At 44.9% G+C, this 12,653-nt stretch overlaps 1 protein-coding gene across 2 annotated transcripts in view; it reads left to right on the forward strand.

Annotated features, from left to right (window-relative positions):
• nfe2l1b (nuclear factor, erythroid 2-like 1b) overlaps positions 1–12,032 on the forward strand; it is a 52,400-nt gene extending 40,368 nt beyond the window's left edge. The window contains exons 3-5 of one of the 2 annotated variants that reach the window (XM_038779663.1): positions 3,398–3,487; positions 4,820–4,996; positions 5,810–12,032. In XM_038779663.1, the coding sequence (XP_038635591.1) occupies positions 3,398–3,487; positions 4,820–4,996; positions 5,810–7,135 (1,593 nt within the window). In that variant the 3' untranslated portion in view covers positions 7,136–12,032. The remainder of the gene's footprint in view (positions 1–3,397; positions 3,488–4,819; positions 4,997–5,809) is intronic. The other variant, XM_038779664.1, reaches the window with a different exon arrangement.
• Positions 12,033–12,653: the final 621 nt, after the last annotated feature.

Below are 12,653 nucleotides of genomic sequence, written 5' to 3' on the forward strand. Positions count from 1 at the left end.
CTTAGTGTCATCTGCAAACTTGGACACATTGCACTTGGTCCCAACTCCAAATCATCTATGTAAATTGTGAACAATTGTGGGCCCAACACGGATCCCTGAGGGACACCACTAGCTACTGATTGTCAACCAGAGAAACATCCATTAATCCCCACTCTTTGCTTTCTATTAATTAACCAATCCTCTATCCATGCTACTACTTTACCCTTAATGCCATACATCTTTATCTTATGCAGCAACCTTTTGTGTGGCACCTTGTCAAAGGCTTTCTGGGAATCCAGATATACCACATCCATTGGCTCCCCGTCCTCCCGAGATTCCTGTTTGTGTTTCAGTGCCTCCCCATTTTTTAAACGGGTCAATAAGGTAATTGCTGGCTTTGTATGGGTAAGACCCTGCGAGTTAAAAATGGGATGCTGGAGCGCAGCCTGGGGGGGGGGGGGGGGGGCAGGCTGGCGCTGCCAAACTTTAGTAATTATTATTGGGTGGCGATTATAGCCACAATCGGGAAGTGGGTGGTGGGGGGAGGTTCGGTATGGGTGCGTGTTGAGGCATCTTCGTGCAAGGGCACCAGTTTGGGGGCATCGAACGGTACTCCACAGCCCCATGGCGGCCCTGAGGGTCTGGGAGCGATGGAGGAGGCATGTGGGGGCGGAGGGGACCATCTGTGTGGTCTCCAATCTGTAATAATCACCGGTTCGCCCCGGGAAGGATGGATGGAGGGTTTCGGAGATGTCAGAGAGCAGGGATTGAGAGGATGGGGGATCTGTTTATAGAGGGGAGCTTTTCTAGCATGAGGAATCTGGAGGAGAAATTTGGATTGGCATGGGGAAATGAATTTAGATACCTGCAGGTGCGGGACTTCCTACACAGGCAGGTCTCAATCTTCCCGCTCCTACCACCAAGGGGGATACAGGACAGGGTAGTTTCTAGAGTGTGGGTGGGAGAAATGAAATGAAAATCACTTACTGTCACAAGTAGGCTTCAAATGAAGTTACTGTGAAAAGCACCTAGTCGCCACATTCCGGCGCCTGTTCGGGGAGGCTGTTACGGGAAGGGAGGGTTTGTGACATTTACAAGGAACTCATGGTCAGAGGAGACGCAGACCGAGGAGTTGAAACGCAAGTGGGAAGAGGAGTTAGGAAGAGAGATAGAGGAATGATGTGTTGAGTAGAGTCAACCCATCCACAACATGTGCCAGGCTCAGCCTGATACAATTTAAGGTCATTCACCGGGCCCAAATGACAGCTGCCTGGATGAGCAGGTTCTTTGGGGTAGAAGATAGGTGCGCAAGGGTCAGCGAACCATGTCCATAAGTTGTGGGCATGCCCGAAGCTTAGGGGATTCTGGCAGGGGTTTGCAGATGTCATGTCCACGGTGTTAAAAACAAGGGTGGCACCGAGTCCAAAGGTGGTGATTTTTGGGGTTTCGGAAGACCCGGGAATCCAGGAGGAGAAAGAGGCAGACATTCTGGCATTTGTTTCCCTGGTAGCATGGAGACGGATACTATTAGCTTGGAGGGACTCAAAGCCCCCGAAGTCGGAGACCTGGCTATCAGACATGGCTAGCTTTCTCGGTTTGGAGAAAATCAAGTTCGCCTTGAGAGGGTCAGTGTTAGGGTTCGCCCGGAGGTGGCAGCCGTTCGTCAACTTCTTTGTGGAAAATTAACCGTCAGCAGAAAGGGGGGGGGGGGGGGGGTGCTGGGGGTTAGATTAGTTTAGAGTAGGGGGTTAAGTAAAGGTGGGATCTGTAAGGGAGGAAGTCGGCTTTTGCACTATGTTTATAAATTCATGTACATTGTTTATTTTTTTGTTGTAAAACCATAAATACCTCAATAAAATGTTTATTAAAAAAATCACAAGATATATAAAAATGATTAGCAACTGTGCTTTTTAAAAGTTGCATAAATGCACAAAACCCATGGTGCCTGCATTCTAGCCTTTAATGTTGGTTATCTACTCGTGTTGACCCTTTCCTAACATACAATGATGTAGCATTGATATAATATTTTCTCTCTTCTGGCAAACCTGTGTTTTCTTTTGTTTATGGGATGTGGGTGTCGCTGGCTGGGCCAACATTTATTACCCATCCCTGAGGGCAGTTAAGAGTCAACCACATTACTGTGGGTCTGGAGTCACATGTAGGCCAGACCAGGTGAGGATGGTGAAGAAAATTAGTGAACCAGATGGGTTTTTGATGACATCTGCCATGGGGGGATTTGAACCCGGGTCCCCAGAGCATGACTCTGAGTCTCTGGATTATTAGTACAGTGATAATGGGTGGCGCGGTAGCACAGTGGTTAGCACTGTCGCTTCACAGCTCCAGGGCCCCAGGTTCGATTCCCGGCTTGGGTCACTGTCTGTGGGGAGTCTGCATGCTCTCCCCGTGTCTGCGTGGGTTTCCTCCGGGTGCTTCGGTTCCCTCTCACAAGTCCCGAAAGACGTGCTGTTAGATACTTTGGGCATTGAGTTCTCCCTCAGTGTACCTGAACAGGCACCGGAATGTGGCGACTAGGGGCTTTTCACAGTAACTTCATTGTAGTGTTAATGTAAGCCTATTTGTGACAATAAAGATTATTATTATACTACTATGCCACTGCCTCCCCATTGTGTTGAAATGCAAATGTGGCAGCCATTTTGCACACAGCAGAAAAAGGTCATTCATCAGCTCAAGAAAAAAGAGATTGATCAAAACTTTATTTGTTTGAGTGAGCCTTTGAGTTTGCACTACCCCTGAATGTCAGATCCAGTGTAAACATTTAGAAAATACACACTGCGAAGGGATGAGTACGTGTTTTTAAAGCAGTTTCTTCCACAGTTCTGAGCTTCTCACCATTTATGAAATTCTCCAATTTATTTTTCAACAGTCCTTTGTGGATGATCTCACACTAGTGTAACATTTACAGCACCGTAATTGGCCATTCTGCCCCCAAAGTATATGCTGACATTTATGCCCCAAACACATCTTCTCTTGCCCGTCATCTAACGTCTTCACCATATTCATACATGTTTAATTCAAACTTTTCATCTGCCATAGTTTTGCCTACTCAGTTAATTTCTTAATGTGCCTTGCTGTTCCTAACTACATTACACACTAATTTAACGTCAACAGAAAGTCGTCCTTACGCCTTTTGTTTTTGCCAATAATTATGTGGAGCTTTAAGTAAAGTTTTCTCGCGGTCCATGTTGACATGGACATTTCCTTATTTGTATAGCTTTATTTCTTAAAATTAAACCTTTTAAGTTAAGCTTGCTGCTGATGGTTTGACTGCTGTATGGTTTTATGATTGTCTCCCAGACCCTTTCTACTTGTGGTTTCTGTTTGCTCATGTTTCCTATTGCAAGGCAGTTTTGACTCCTCTGTTGGCTGATGTTAATCAGATCTGATGTTGTTTTGCCAGGTGCCGGAGCTAGTGGAGCAGACTGCACCTTCCTTCGAGGAATGCTTGAGGCTTCTGGATGAAACGTTTTCTTTTGGCCAGGATTCTGAGGTAAGTGAGTCAGTGAATCATGGCAATGTTATGTCTGGTTTTAACCTAGAACCTTGGGCAATTATACACAAACACTCCACCCAAGTTAGATGTGAATTTTTATGTTGATTCCTGGCAGTAAGTATAAAGCCGCCATCTTTGGATCGTGTTTGCCTCGTGTAGGTGGTATATGGTTTTGGAAGGAGATGTCTGTGATGGAGACCAGGAATTAGAGCTTGCAGGCAAGAGCCAGAAACTGGGGCTAGGCATCAAAGGGTTGATTCATGAGGAAAATTTGATGAAAACCTTGGCTTATTCATCGACACTAGGTGGCGGGTGGGGTCGCAGGTCCCGGGTGGGGTCGCAGGTCCCTGTAAACAGTAAGGGAAAGTTAAATCCAGAATACTGCTTTGAACTAAACCATTGTGGTCAGTCTGGGTGAATTCTGGGATTGGGAGGTGTGGGTGTGGACAATAGGGTCAGAGTCACGGGTTAAAATAGAAGGGACGAGGAAGTGGGTATAAGGACTTGCATCAGGAAGATTGTCAGTGTGATGAACTCATAGCCAATGTCCAGTCAAGATACTTGAGGCAAAATGCCCTGGAATTGTTTAAATGATCAAAGTTTGGAATAGCTCAGGTCATCCTTGTTCAATGTTAGCAAGTGCCTATCAACTATTTGACTGGATTCTGCAGATTAGCCTTGTAGCTCTATCACAATATATATAATATTCCAGTGTGTGTGTGTTCACAAATTTTAGCTGGGTCCATTGACGTACTTCATCTTTTAAAAAACAAATTCCAATTAAGGGATAATTTAGCGTGGCCAATCCACCTACCTTGCACATCTTTGTGTTGTGGGGGTGAGTCCCATGCGGACAAGGAGAAAATGTGCCACCTCCACACAGACAGAGACCTGGGGCCCGCCCCAGGGTCCTCAACCTGTGAGGTAGCAGTGCTAACCACTTTGCCACCGTGCCGCCCATGACGTGCTTCATCTAATTGGGCACTGTGACTGTGCTTCTCTCAGCTGAGTTATCACTGAGAGTAATCATTGTATAATCATGTAAATTTTATTAGGACATAGCTTTAATCGTTACATTATACTCTGTGGTCGCCCAGCTAAAGATAGGTGTCTGTGCAATGTAACCCAATACTAACCTGACTGTGACTGTAAATCTCAGTTGTGAGGTGCAGCCACTCGCTGCTATGCTGAATGTAGCAAATCAGTTAGCAATCCAGCACCTCCATTGAGGCAAGCGTCACACTCTGTGCACACTTGTTGTATAGGAACAACCTGAGATATGTTGATGGGGCAAGGCAAAAGACTGAATTTCATGTCTTCTGTTATCAGTTTCCAACAGCAATATCCTCAGTGCTGAATGAGGCTTCTGACAGTGCTCTGCCCAGCACCAGCGACAGTCTGACTGCAGGCTCACAGATGACCCTTCTTCCTCCTCTCTTGAGGCCAGAGACTTCTTTAGACTTAGAACAACAGTGGCAGGACCTCCTGTCCCTCATGGAGCTACAGGTGAGCATGTTCTGAACTGTGCGCATGGTTTCTTTTGCTCTGCGTCAATGTGTGCAGGTACAGGTGCTTTGGTTGGTGTTGAGGAGGGGTTTTCACAATTAACATTCCCGTTTGATGCAAAAACCTTGAGTTATAATTCAACCCTAAATCAGTGTTTGCCATGAACTGTCCATGACTTTGTGGATAAAATGTGCTGCTGAGTGAAGCATAGCCAGGAATGTCTGATTGAAATGTCTGAATGGCTAATGCATTAGCCATACTGCTCTCTGTGCTCCTCGGACTTGGGAGTTTCTGCTGCTGATAAATATCTGGATATAGTGAGTATGTGGGCGTGGTGTGTGTCAAGTGAGGCAAGGCTGGACCTAAAGATGAGTCAAATAGCCTGTCAACATTTACTGTCTCAATGTGTACAGAGGGGATGGTCATTTGACAAGGTAACAGTGGGCACCCAAATTCTTATGGAACCATGCAAAACGTGAGTCAATACCTTCAGGAATGGAGAGGCTAGTTAAACTTGCATTGGGTCTACCTTTGCACCCAATGCAATCTGGTTTGGTGGGACCTGTTCATTGGGGGAGATGCTGGGCTAAAATTGAATGCTTCTTCCTCAAGGATTGAGGGAAGCAAACTGAAAGAAGTGTCAAGGTTCATTCTTCTCCTGTTCTCTAGCTTGTACCAACTGTTTCGCAGTAGCCTATTAGCTATTGAGCATGGATGGGCATGATAACAGATTCCCATGGTTGTGCTCCTCAGCAGTGTAAGCAGTAGAAATAATTGTAGCCAACTTTTAAATTATATTTTGATCATTTTCAGGATATGGAAGTCACCAACAGTGTAACGTCATCATACAATAATGACTCTGGGAATGGCAGCCCCGACGTGCCCACAAACTACAACCAAACTCCAGCCACAGCCATCAATCAAGATGTAAGTCTCCATGACGCTACCTTGCCTCTATGTGGTCCGGACTTCCCATCCTTCTTTAATCCAAACTTGGAGAACCCTTCTGTGGAGAGCTGTCCCAGACTCCAAAGACTGGCATCCACCAATTCCACCAATTTTGATGCCACTTTTGGCTCCACCAACTTTACAGGGATGCTTTTCCCTCCTCAGATTAACGGAACCAGCAATGAGACTTCTGGCTCCAGCTTGCCTGACCCTCTATCTAGCCTGCTGGATGAGGCAATGTTTGACGAGATTAGCTTGATGGATCTGGCTATGGAAGAAGGTTTTGGTCCAATGGTGGCCTCCCAGATTGAAGAAGAGCTGGACTCTGATTCTGGCCTTTCTCTTGATTCAAGCCACAGTCCTGTTTCTCCGAGCAGCTCTGAATCCTCCTCCTCCTCCTCCTCCTCCTCCTCGTTCTACCAGGAAGGGGCAGTTGGCTATAGCACTGATTCGGAAACTGCGGACTCTGAAGAGCCTGAGAGAGAGGGTGCAGTGGGAGGCTATCAGCCAGAGTACAGCAAGTTCTGTCGAATGAGTTACCAGAATCCTAGTTATTTCCACTCGCTGCCTTACTTGGATCAAGTCAACCACAACCACACTTATAACCTGCCCCCTGGTGCTTCTGTCTCCAATCACCAGTACTACCCCGGTCCTGGAAAGAAAGCAGTAATAAAGGAAACCCATTCCAGTCGCATGGATATACATCTGGGCCGTGATGAGCGCAGGGCCAGGGCACTTAAGATCCCACTTTCCAATGACAAGATCATTAACTCGCCTGTCGACGAGTTTAACGAGCTCTTGTCCAAGTATCAGCTCACTGATGCCCAGCTGACCCTCGTCCGTGACATTAGGCGGCGTGGGAAGAACAAACTGGCGGCCCAGAACTGTCGTAAGAGGAAGCTAGACACTATACTGAACCTGGATCAAGATGTGGATCACCTGAAGAAACAGAAGGCCAGGTTGCTAAAGGAGAAAGTGGAGTTTGTCAAGTCCTTGCGCCAGATGAAGCAGAAACTGCAGGAGCTTTACCAACAGGTCTTTGACCGTCTGAGGGACGAGGAGGGAAGGCCTTACTGCCCGAGCCAATACTCTCTCCAGTACACAAACGATGGCAGTGTACTGGTCATGCCTCGGGCTTTAATCTCTCAGCAAGGAAAATCTGATAAGAAGAAGAACAATAAGAAGAAGTGAAATCCACGGTCAGCCCTGGTGTATGGCTTTGAACTGAACTAGAGAAAGGAACTCAGCGAGAGGCAGTGCCTCAGAAGGCTGCCACTGACTTTTACAAATAGTTAACTGACAATTCGCACCTTCTCGTATTTGAAAATATCTCGCAAATCTGACAGCTGCAGGTCAGTTAGGATGGAAGAGTATCCCAGGAGGGTCGGTGACAGAGCTTTATGTATTGAGTTGGTAATTTGCTTTTGACCGCAGCCTGAGAATCAACAAGTGACTTTGCACCCCTGTTGTGTCCCTTGGGAAGAATAGGTGCGTGCCGCTTGTGTGTGTCTGCTTGGAGGGAGAGGTTGAAGAACTTGGGATTTAGCAGCTGAGAAGTTTGTTCTCTCTCTCTGATTGAGACACCTCGGCTGTGGGTAACTACTCAGCAAAATAAATGAGGATTAAAAATAATTCCCACTGCTCCACAGTTTACAGACACAAACCTGACGCTATGCGTCCAGTTGTTACTTGAATATTTCCCTTTTTAATCTAAGGACTTGATGTGTGAACTAAGGGTGTTTTGTTCACAGGTAATTTTTTTATTTAAAAGTTTTAACTTCTAAATAAAGTAGCTGCATATGCTGAAATCTAAATGGTAAAAGTTATTGATAGAGATGATTTGGATCAAATACAGTTGTATTGTAGGCACTGTGCTGCTATGAGAATATCGGGCCTGCCATTCTGAGTATGACCTTGCTCCACAGGGATTAATTTTTGCCAGTGCTATATCTCTAGCATGGTTTGAAGAGGTGATCCATTTTGAGTCCTTGCCGCAATGGCACTATTTATTAAGTGCAAACGTCAAGCCTTGCACGTTTAGTTTTATTTCTGTTATACAGCCTGTTCATTTTGGGACGAAGGTGTGCTTTAATTTTCAATCATTGCCTTGCACTCCCCACAAACGCTGGGGCAGCTGAGCAGAAATGCCTGTTCAACACCTTTCACTTAGTCAAGAGGCTGTTTCAGAACTCTAATTGAGGTGGGGGCCTTGATGATTGTTACCATACTTGCTCCATCAGCTAGGCTCCCCTTCCACGACCCCTCAGTTTACCCTGTCTGAGACAGGATAACTAACCATTGAAACTTGAGACCTAAACTGCTGAATGCTTGCTAATGCATGGTGTTGCTAAGGTACAGGTTATTTAACTTATCAAAGAACAAGACAGGAATACTGTGAATAGAAGACCATGTGGCCACTGGAATTACAATGTGTGATGTATTAAGAAAGATGATTTGATTTGTTGTCACCTTCCTCCTTTAGTGTTCTTCCCAACACCTGTTATTTTCTGGTGGTGAAGGGTGTTGTGCGGAAAGGGGGAAGGAAGAGTGTTAGCGGAGGGTGGGTGGGGGGAAGAGAGCCTGTTCCAAGGCTTTTCTCAATGACACTATAAATAGGTGATGGCAAGGAGCATTATGGGCTGTCCTTCACTTTCCCCAGCTGGATGCAGCTGAAATCTGGAGATGTTTGCGTTGAGGGAGCCTGTATTGTTCCCTCTCTCCTTTACTCAGTGTGCTGTGATTTAGTGGGGAGGTAGTAGCTATCTTGAGATCCCAATTTTTGTGCACCAAATGTGTTGACGTTATTGACCTTCAGTACACCTCTCCCTTTTATAGATTCGAAGTGCAGCAGTTAATATGCTGTCAGGCCACTGTTTGTTGTGCGTTTGTAAATCCTGGCTTTGCCAGATTTCCGTGTATGCTTGGTTCATCTGCATCCTTGGCATGGTTCCTTGCCTCTGCTGCAGCCAGGTTGTCACCGCATGGGGATCAAGTGTGAAGCAGCCTCAGATTCCTTGCCCCATTCATTCTTTAAGATAAGGATTGCCTTTGAAATGTGCTATACTGGGTTTAGAGTGGGGTGTGGGATTTCTAGACTAATTAGCTCTAGTGCAGCAATCAGTTTCTTCACATTTTACAAACTTGCAAAGGAAAATCGATAGCAATGAATGCTTGGTCAGTTTTATTTGTCCTTCCTGATTTTATATCCTGGCAGTTGGAGCCTGATCTGTCTGAATACTAACCCATTCAGGTTGGAAAACTCAGTTATTTTAACGGAGAACAAAGTAAACGGTTTAATATCTCTAATGGAGGAGGCACCCTGTACAAACAGAAGTAAGTGTCCAGACAACTTCCAGGCTCATCACAGATCAAGCAATCTGAATGCAGTTCAGTCCACAGTTATTACTCAAATAATGCAAGAATTGTTGCTTTTCAGAATGAAAACCTTTTTATACTTTTGATCATAAACTGTGTGATATTAAACTAACTAGCTCAGGGCAGTAACATGATGGTGATCTAGAGAATGCACAAAACAAAAGCTTGGTTTCCAAATTGAAATGTTCCCTGTTGGTAATCTCCACGGTTTCTTGATTGGGAAAACAAAGGAGGTAGTATGGAGAAGAGGCTAATTTAGAATGAAAGGTTGATGTGTCTGGCATGATGTGTACAATTGTGCAAGGGTTCGGTGGGATGTTCTCTGGTTCTAGTTGCATGGCAGAGCTGAATCCTCCCACCCCACACCTCTGAAGTTGACCTGTTCTGGTGTTGATGTTGAATGAACCCTGCATTCTGTGACCGTTCTGATCGACTGGATAGTATGGAGATTTTTAAGAACTGGCTTTTGGCTGCTGCTCATGTTATTCATACTCCAGATAAAGAGGCTACAGCTCCGTGTACACTGGCTATTGATGCACCCACGCTCCAGTATTGACTCCGAGCCATTATATAGTCTCACTGGCCTTGCCACTACTGCATGGCACATTCGGTTGTGATGCAATAATCATCCGAGACACTCTGCCATTTTCAGGTATCTGAGGTTCTGGATGTAAAGTTCAGCTCCTCCCACTTTGCCAAGACTAACAGGTAACTAGTAAGAAGAGACTTGGAACAGACAAATTAACAGAAATGTCATCAGCCTCCAGTTGATTCTCCTTTTATCAGTTTCCAGTGGATGTCAAGAAATAACAGCTAGGCTTGGGTCAGGTGTCGCTGCAGTTTTCCATTGTCTTGTGTTATCTTATTCCATGTTAAGTGTGTAGCATTTCCAAGATGCTTAACTTTCCCTTCATTAGTGTGTCTGTGTACAAAGATACCAAGTGAATAGATTTGAAGTCCTAACCAACATTATTGATTTATCTAAAGGGAAATGTCTCACTTGTGTAAATTTGCATTTTTAATTGTGCAGCTAATTTCAAGTGAGCTCTTGCATTGTTGACGAAGATGCTTGTACCGCAGTCTTTCAGCTCCCACTTCTGATCCTGGTGGTCAGAATGCGATTCAAGCCAGGGCTAGAATAGTGTGATAATCCTGAGCTGCTTCTAGTGTGCAAATGTAAATACTGTGTTGCAGTTTAAAGAAAGCAGCTGAACAGTCCATTGCAGGGACCTTTTTAATCAAACTTGGGCTCCCTCTGCTGCTGCTATTTTAAATTTGACGCAACTGCATTTTTGCTCGCCCGAAGGCAAATTTATGTTTGCAGTCAGCAAACTAATTGAGGGTACCTATTTGGTTCTCCCAGACAGTCAGAATCAATTTCCCTGACTGGGCTGATCTAATCACTGAGCTGGACCATGTCAAGTGGAAATTGGCAATGCAATCCTCGGCTGGAATTCTGCTTTCCCAAATCCACCTGCCTGATGCATTGCACAACATTCACTGCTACTAGGCTGGTGTAAGACACGAATGAGGAGCACAGGTTAAAATCCCTGCTGCAATTTATGGACTTACATAGAACATGCAGCATAGAAACTGGTTCATGCCAGTGTTTTATGCACTGTTTCATGTTGCAATGTCATATCCTTCAATCCTCCTTTGTGTTTATCTAGCTTCCCCTTAAAGGCATCTTGTTGGAAAGACAAGTCACAAAACTCATGAACTTTAATAAAAACTTAAATGAAGATATGTTTTTTTTTAAATAAGACTTCCTTGGGTTTGTGGCTGTTCAGTGTTGAGGTGGGTGAGTTTATTTTGGGACAACAAAGTTTGCATTGAGTTAACTGTTTCTAGCTCTTTCTAGTGGAACAGTATAGGTGGTGGGCAGGCAAATCTTCAGCGAATCCTACAAACAGAAAAAGGCTTCACAAGGCTCATAATTGTAAGAGTGAACAGGTCCAGTACCGGGGGAGATGGCGACAAGCCGACAACCATGTTACTGCATTCGATCTTCCTGCCTACTGGCCTGTGTGCCAACCTTTATTGTCCCTGTACCAGGAGCAGATTTCAAACTCTTTAGACATATTCTGACTCACCTCACTTCAAAATGAAACAATCAAGGTTCTGAACACCAAATTGTATGCTGTGAGCTCCTAATCTGTCAGGTGCGTGCAAGACTGTCTGTTGGATTAGGATATTCGCTCATCATACAATTGCACGGTTCCATGCTCAGGAACAACATTGGTCCACTAGTGTTCCCAGGTGTTGATTGCCGAGGGGCAGGCTGGTTGCAGAAACTGAAATCATGGTTAAAGCTGACTCCTCACTCTGCGTTTCTGGTTAGTTCTAATGGCACTTGCTCAATAACATTTTCTCCAAAGAGGTTACTGAAGAGCCTTGTTCTCCCAGCTGTGTGAGATTGTTTCCTTCACCTATGAATACTTCTACAGGCCGCTGCAGAATAACCAGTAATATCACCTGTCATCTTTTTGTACTTGAAGTTATGGATGATGGAGTCTTTCCTATTTTATTGTTTTAGTTTCCTGTCAGATTTGTGCAGATATCTAACGTTGCCTGTAACAAATGTCTTGAGTTTTTTTCTTGGCTTGGCAGGGAATCTTGCTCTCAAATCTGTATATTTTTCTTTATGTGGAAACTTGCAGCAAACCAGGATTGTTTGGGGGAGGGAAATTCAATAAATTAGTTCTATTTTCCACACGTTTTCCAGGCTAATTATTTCCTTTTACTGGATGTTGCTGTTTATGTTCAGGGCAAGAGGGGAAGAGAATTAATGTTCACCTCTGCCTTGGTGTAGAACAATGTAAACCCTGGCTGGGTGATGTTGGGAGTTTGTACACCTGGACATGATCAAAATCAGACATGTGCATATTGGGAAATGAAGTGATCATTCCTGTTACAAAATTGGGAGGGGAGAGCAGTCCTACATACTATTTGAGCAACAGAATGTCATCACTATTCTCACCAAATCATACATGGCATCTCAGAGACACCTGTTACCGTCCCTGGGTATGTCCTGTCTCACCAGAGAGGACTGCTTGCATTGCTCTGCAGAAAGCTGGCCAGGACTTGGATGGGCTGAACGCCATCTATGCTGTACAGACGGTGGGTTGAATGCTCTTTACGCTGTACAGCGAGTGGTAACAGTAAACGTAAGAGATGGATCATTCAGAACAGAATTCACAATGACATGTGCTGGAATGCAACTAATCTAACAAAGAGACAGGTGTCTATAGCCTCTTGTGACTGAGTCAGAACATTTCCATCTTACACCAGTATTTTTTTGGCCCCGAGTGCTGTTTGTTCCCATAAACAACAA

This window comes from Scyliorhinus canicula, chromosome 19, assembly GCF_902713615.1.
Source record: "Scyliorhinus canicula chromosome 19, sScyCan1.1, whole genome shotgun sequence".
NCBI classification, from domain to species: domain Eukaryota; kingdom Metazoa; phylum Chordata; class Chondrichthyes; order Carcharhiniformes; family Scyliorhinidae; genus Scyliorhinus; species Scyliorhinus canicula.